This window comes from Cynoglossus semilaevis, chromosome W (assembly GCF_000523025.1).
Source record: "Cynoglossus semilaevis isolate Cse_v1.0 chromosome W, Cse_v1.0, whole genome shotgun sequence".
NCBI lineage: Eukaryota > Metazoa > Chordata > Actinopteri > Pleuronectiformes > Cynoglossidae > Cynoglossus > Cynoglossus semilaevis.
Window position 1 is genome coordinate 6,904,529 of NC_024327.1, and position 6,512 is coordinate 6,911,040.

The window sequence follows — 6,512 nt, forward strand, 5'->3', positions numbered from 1 at the left end:
GATTTTAAGAGGACAATAATATGTCTTGTGGGTTTCCCCTTTACTTTATTGTGTTAACCTTTTTATGCATGTAAAATTTTAAAAACTCTTGGACCTAAGGAGTTTTCTTTCTTACACAAAAATACAACTCTTGTTTGCGTTTCTTCTTTCAAATTGTGCACTGGTGGTTCCTAGATAATTACATCTGAATTTTCAAAAGAGGATTGTGTCTCTTTTTATACAGTGTATGTAAACTTCTGGGTTCAACTGTATGCATGTGCAGACAGAAAAACACACTGCCGCACACAAATCTACATCATTCTGTGGTCCTGAACATGACCACTTACTTTGACCATTACACACACACACAGACTTCACTCACCATGAACCTGGTTGATCTCTGAGTTTTGAGACAGTATTTCATCTGCCAGTTTCTGAGCGGTTGGCAGCACTTCTGTATGGTGTACTGATATCAGATACTGGACAAACTTCTGCAGTTGGTCTCTGCTCATCTGGAACAGTGTTTCTGAAATGGGTAGGTGCAGTTTGACCTGCTCGGGCTTCCGTACTCTGTAAAGCGAGAGTGCCACTACATGGGCACAGTAGAAGATGTCTTTGTTTCCGCAGGTGCATGTCACCGCAGTAATCTTGCAGCGGTCAAAGCTGACACTCACGCTGCAGACAAGCTCCGGGTACGGGGGGGTGGCGGGGTCTGTCACTGTGCCACTTAGATGAAAGCCTGGAAAACAGAAAATAAATGTATAAATGAGACAACACTTCTTTTTTATAAAAACATTTTAAAAGTCTTTGACTAATTTTAAAATAAAGAAATAAATGCAGAAAAGATGACGAAAGCATAAACATTTAGAATTAGCCGCTAGAAGTCTATATGTGTTTTAGTCTGCAGGGTCCAAGCCCTCTGTCTGTATTTTCTTTTTTTCCCCCCATTCTTCATTGCAATTTTTGTGTAACAATATTAAGAAGGAGTTGGTGTCCCTGTGCACAATAATGAGATGAACTAAGATAAAATCCAGGTAAAGTATTTGTTTTGTTTTCCTGACGTGAAATTTTCAGTCACATATGCATTTCTAAAATCCAGTATGCAAGTGCTAATCACTAAGCAAAACGTACCCACGACTTAAATACTGTGGCTTATATTCCAACCAGGGGTGTCGAGATCAATCACTCAAGGGGTCAACATTTAAAACACAATCTAAATTGTGGGCCAAACAGGGTTACATTTACTGAACAGTCTAGTGCTAACAATGCTATAACCAGAAACATTGTATTTGGACAGACTGCAACGACATCTTCTTCACTCAAATAAATTCAAAGTCCAATGTAAATAAGAGAATTAGAATTGTTAATTAACCCCCATGCATGTGAACAGGACTGTCAAACCAGAGTGGTGCAGCGGGAAGCGTACTGGGCACATAACCTAGAGGTTGATGGATCAAAACCAGTCTCTGCTCGGGTTCTTCGTGATTCCATAGTGAGGCAATTATAAGACTTGTGTAGACATTTAACTAACACACAGATCGTCCAGTATTCATGTGTCAGGGGGACTCATTTTAAGACACCCATATTCTAAGCTGAGCTCTGGTGGGCCACTTCAAATAATGAGGCGAGCCATGAGTTAGACATATGTGTTATAAACTGTGAGTATGAAACAGCTGCAATCTGGTTTATATTCATTTACATCTTTGTTGCAGAAATTATATGTGTACATATTATGTAATTTATAGTATAAAGCATGTGCTTTTTGAAAGGGAGTAAAAAAATATATAATGTAGGGGGAAAACCTGCATAGTGGGGGCAGCTTATTATTATTTTGTGTGGCTTAATTACCAGGAAATAATTGAAGTAGAAAAGGTTTTAAAATGTACTTTAACAGTGTGAAAGTACTGACCTCCTAGTTTAGTTATACGTATTTAATAACTGACTTTACTGGAAATTAGTGAAGACAGAGACTGACTTTCAGTTTCTGGACACATCGATAAAACTTTTTTGTTCCTTATTACTTACTGAATAGAAAAAGAATAACTTGAACATCTCCCCATGTCATACATAGTTCACAGAAAACAGGTGAATCATTGTATGAACCAGACTTTGCCACAGTCACCTGTTCAAAGGCTCATGCTCTTCTTATCATGAGAGCATTATCAGCACCAGCTGTAGTGCAATGTTTTCCTCTCTGAGCAAATTAACCTGAGAGGAATCGCAGGAACAGGGATCTCAGTTTTGACAACAAGGAACAGAGAAAAGAGATGAGGAAGTGAGCAGTGAGTGTAGTTTGTACAAAATGAATGACCCAACCTCTTGTTTTAATATAAGGTTGGATCTCGTTGCGGCTGCTATCTAGAGGCAGGGCCCGTCATTATGTGGGGTTGATGAATATGAATAAGAAGGGTGGAGTCTAAAACACACAGTGGTGAGCAAATGAAAGACACAAACGTGGAGGCGCGCACAGGCCTCCCAGCGTGAGATCAAGCATTTATTGATAATGGGAGTGGTTAAGTGGGAGACGAAGTAGAGCTTATGAATGCATTTGTGTACAGAAGAGATCTGTGAAGTGCACATGGTCCAGGCAACCACATACATCTCCTAAATACAACCCCTGGCAAGAATTATGGAATCACCAGTCTCAGAGGATGTTCACTCAGTTGTTTAATTTTGTAGAAAAATGCAGATCACAGACATGCTAAAGTCTACTAAAGTCATTTCAAATGGCAACTTTCTGGCTTTAAGAAACACAAAGAAATCCAGAAAAAAAGATGTGGTAGTCAGTAACAGTTACTTTTTTAGACCAAACAGAAGGAAAAAATTATGGAATTACTCAATTCTGAGGAAACCATTTGTTCATTTGTCCAATTTCCCTTTTTCTACAAAATGAAACAACTGAATGAACATCCTCCAAGACTGGTGATTTCATAATTTTTGCCAGGGGTTGTCTGTTTATCAAGGAGTTGAGCGTGCACGTCTCTGTGATATCAAGCATGTATTAACTCACACGTCAAAGCCTTTTCTAGGTAAGAAGGGAAGGGAGGGAGTAGAATATTTCATAAATTATAGATGGAAATGGGTCGAGGGGTACACAAGTCAGGTCGGCGGAGGTAGGGTTAAAGCAGACTTTCCCTCTTTTTGATGGATACAGGGTGCCGTCAGAATGCAGGCAAACAGGAAGAAGAATGGCAAAGAAGGTAACAGGGTTACACTCTTGGTCTATATATTGAAGGCAGCCTCAGGTCAGATATAAAAATAAAACCAGCCTTTTATTTCTCCTCCAAAGCCCTTCTGCAGGCAAGCAGTCCATTTCTATCTATATCTGCAAAACCAGTGAGTGTTGGCTGCAAATATGTAACAGTGCAGAACTGAAGAACAATGCCATGGAGATATGCTTTTCTGTGAAAGCCAGCTGGCAGAGGAAATGCATGTTCGTTAACAATAGCCACAGAAGAGGGGTATGGATCAAATATGGAAAGCACTTCAGTGGTAATCAAAGTCTATATGTCCACTGCTGTGTGTGTGTGTAGGAGAAAAAAGAGAATGAGAGAGACAGACGCAGAGGGTTTACATGGTGCAGCTGGTTACAGAATGGTGAGCTGTAGAATATGCATCTGCGTAAACAAATACAAATGAGCAATAAAGCTTTAAACCCTTGTTGATACATTTAGTGCACATGAGCGTTTGCACGTTTGTTGAGCTAGTGTTTCAAAAAGTGGCCCCTGGTCCAGGGAGCAGAGACAAAGAGAGAACATCAAAAACATGTGGGGCTGACGGAGCTGAAAGACAAATCGTCTGATCAACACACGCACACACAGTCACACATTTATCTAATGGCTCCAAAAATCTGCTGCACTTTGTACTGCAAATGTTTGCCGTTGAAAGATTCTTGCTATATTTCAATCCGGTTCACGGCCCAGTTGAACGATTTGGACCATTTGAACCAATTGGAGGATTTGTTCTTCCCGTAGTCACAGCACCAAACTTGAAGAAATCACCTCGTAGGTAGTCTCAGGCAAGGAATGAGACAGCCGATAGATGGTCGATTCATTTAATGACAAAACGCCAAAACAAACAGGTCCAACAAGCAAAATAAAACGACTGGAGAAGTACTCAAGGAAATCTCATACAACAGTTGTTAATACACAAATCCAAGAACTAAAACTTCCCAATGTATCATAAGTGGTTTACGCTTATATACCTGTGTGGGGGAGTGGTTTTCGACTTCCCGGGTGTGTGTTTAAATGTTGTAGGCCAATGGAAGACAGAGGTTAGGCCTCTTGTGGCCAATCATATTATTGTTATTGTATCATGGTTGTGCCTGCAGTCCCCACTATGTGGCGCTGCTCCATGATTCAGCAGTATTGGAGGACATGTTTATGAACCTTTTGTCACTAAGTAGATGTTATCACAAAAGAAGTGGACGGATCCTTGAGGTCTAGCAAACAACAGGGGGTTATGTAAATCAAAGGAGTGGATGGATTCGGGGTTCCCTGTAAGGATGTGGATTGGGAGGCTTCCCATTGTTCCCAGGGAGTAGAGGTGTTTTGGAACAACAGGAAGTCGTCTGGAGAGTTAGTGTGAAGAGAATTTAGGAGAAATTCTCTTTGAATGTTTAGGGCAATGTGAGTGTGTGTGTTTGGGAAGGCCTTTGGTGTCTTAGCAGCTTTCTGCTTTCAGACCCAAACCAAATATGAAAACCACTGAAATCTAACACTCTATTCCCATAGGGAAATTTTAAAGGGGCAAAAACTGTTTTTTTCTATAAATTTAAAACACATGGAATAAGAAGAATGATAAAAGAATTGGGGTAAAAACACTTGTTTGTAAGCAAAAGTCTGCTGTGATACTAGTTTCTTTAACCTTTTACAGTTTCACTCTATTGCCTTCCGAGCCTTTTTCATCCCTTCCTCCCTCCCTTCATCAACATTCCCACCGCTCTTTCTGTCTCACTCTCTGACAGATGGGTAGGCAATGTGTTTTGCCTTTCCCCATCCAATAGTCTGGGCACCAAAAACTGCCCCCAACGTCAAAAATGCCCTTTTAAGCACAGGCATATTACTGTTTAGGTACACAGACACAAACACACACCTTCAATGACTCTCGGTTGGGTGGGTATGAAACCTTCAATGTCTCATGTGCAAGCTATTAAAGACCCTAGTCTCCCCCTCACCCAGTCCACCACGCTTTCCTCCCCAAGTGGTACTCAGGGCTTTTTTCTGTGCATGTTCAAGAGGCCAGGGTTGTCTTTCAAAGTAACCATAGCAGCCATTTTTAGAACAAGGCCTCTGTGAGGTTGCCCAAAGTGCTGTTTTAAGGCAGTGAGAACAGTGTGTGAATGAATGAGCAAGAATGAGTATATGTATATATATGTTCAAATCCCACAAAGGCCCATGGACCACCCACACAGCAAGGGGCTCCTCATCAAAGCATTCCCTGGTCCTGCCCTTTGCTCCATTTCCCCCCTCTTTCGCTCATTTTGAAATAGTTCAATAAACCAATAAGCCTGCTCACACCATTTCTGTCTATTCAACAACACTCTTAAATTTGTCCCAAACTAAGGCCTGCAGCCCACTCAGCATACATACTGCCTTTGTGTGCTCCCTATACAACACAGATCATCCTCCCACATGAAAGCAATCCCTGGTCATCAAGGCTGGGCCTGAAAGGTTTCCTTGTCCAAGCAAAAAATTGCCTAGTGTTCCAAAATCAATGCAGTAAATTAGATTGAGCATCATACATACATTTCTGCAATGAAGTTAGGCTTCCAAATCAATGGAGAAAATTCAGACCTGGCAGTGGAAAGTTCATCAGATTTATTGGCTGAATTGGTTCATGACTGTCGCCTAAATTTAATATGTCATAATGCAGTTAAGGCGTAGCTCATCCTACTGCATCTGTGAGGAGGCCTCTGAATATGCGATTGATTTTAGTGCAAAATGTGATATAATAAAGCAAATAGGCCTGCAGTGTAACTGAGCAAACAAAATCGAGAAGAGGAAGGAATGGAGAGTGCAAATTGATATTTAAGGCCTGTTTGCCTCCACAAATTCACTTCAGCCTCACACATTAATCAAATTACCTCATGAGCTGCAGCGAAACAAAGAAGCAACGCCTAAAACCAGGCATCCCCGATCCTCAGAGGACCACCAGCAGAAGCTGGCACTTTCTTCTTCTTTTTCTTTCGGCTTTGTCCCCTTTTTTTCAGGGGTTGCCACAGTGAATCATTGATTTCCATCTCTCCCTGTTCTCTGTATCTTCTACTCTGACTCCAACTATCTGCATGTCCTCCCTCACTACATCCATATATCTCCTCTTTGGACCTCCTCTGCCACCTCCAGCTCCACCTCCTGTCTTCTGTGTATTGGTAGTGTCTCTAAACCATACATCATGGCTGGTCTCACCACCATCCTGTGAACCTTTCCCTTCACCTTAGCTGACACTCTTCTATCACAGATCACTCCTGACACTTTTCTCCAGCTGTTCCATCCTGCCTGTACTCTATTCTTCACCTCTCTTCCACAGTCTCC

The 6,512-nt window shown here is 41.4% G+C and overlaps 2 protein-coding genes across 2 annotated transcripts in view; one reads left to right on the forward strand and one right to left on the reverse strand.

Annotated features, from left to right (window-relative positions):
• LOC103397071 (zinc finger SWIM domain-containing protein 6-like) overlaps window positions 1-178 on the forward strand; it is a 13,072-nt gene extending 12,894 nt beyond the window's left edge. The window contains exon 9 of the mRNA XM_017042649.2: window positions 175-178. Within this exon, the coding sequence (XP_016898138.2) occupies window positions 175-178 (4 nt within the window). The remainder of the gene's footprint in view (window positions 1-174) is intronic.
• LOC112486375 (zinc finger SWIM domain-containing protein 6-like) overlaps window positions 7-6,512 on the reverse strand; it is a 42,337-nt gene continuing 35,831 nt past the window's right edge. The window contains exon 2 of the mRNA XM_025052804.1: window positions 7-718. Within this exon, the coding sequence (XP_024908572.1) occupies window positions 354-718 (365 nt within the window). The 3' untranslated portion in view covers window positions 7-353. The remainder of the gene's footprint in view (window positions 719-6,512) is intronic.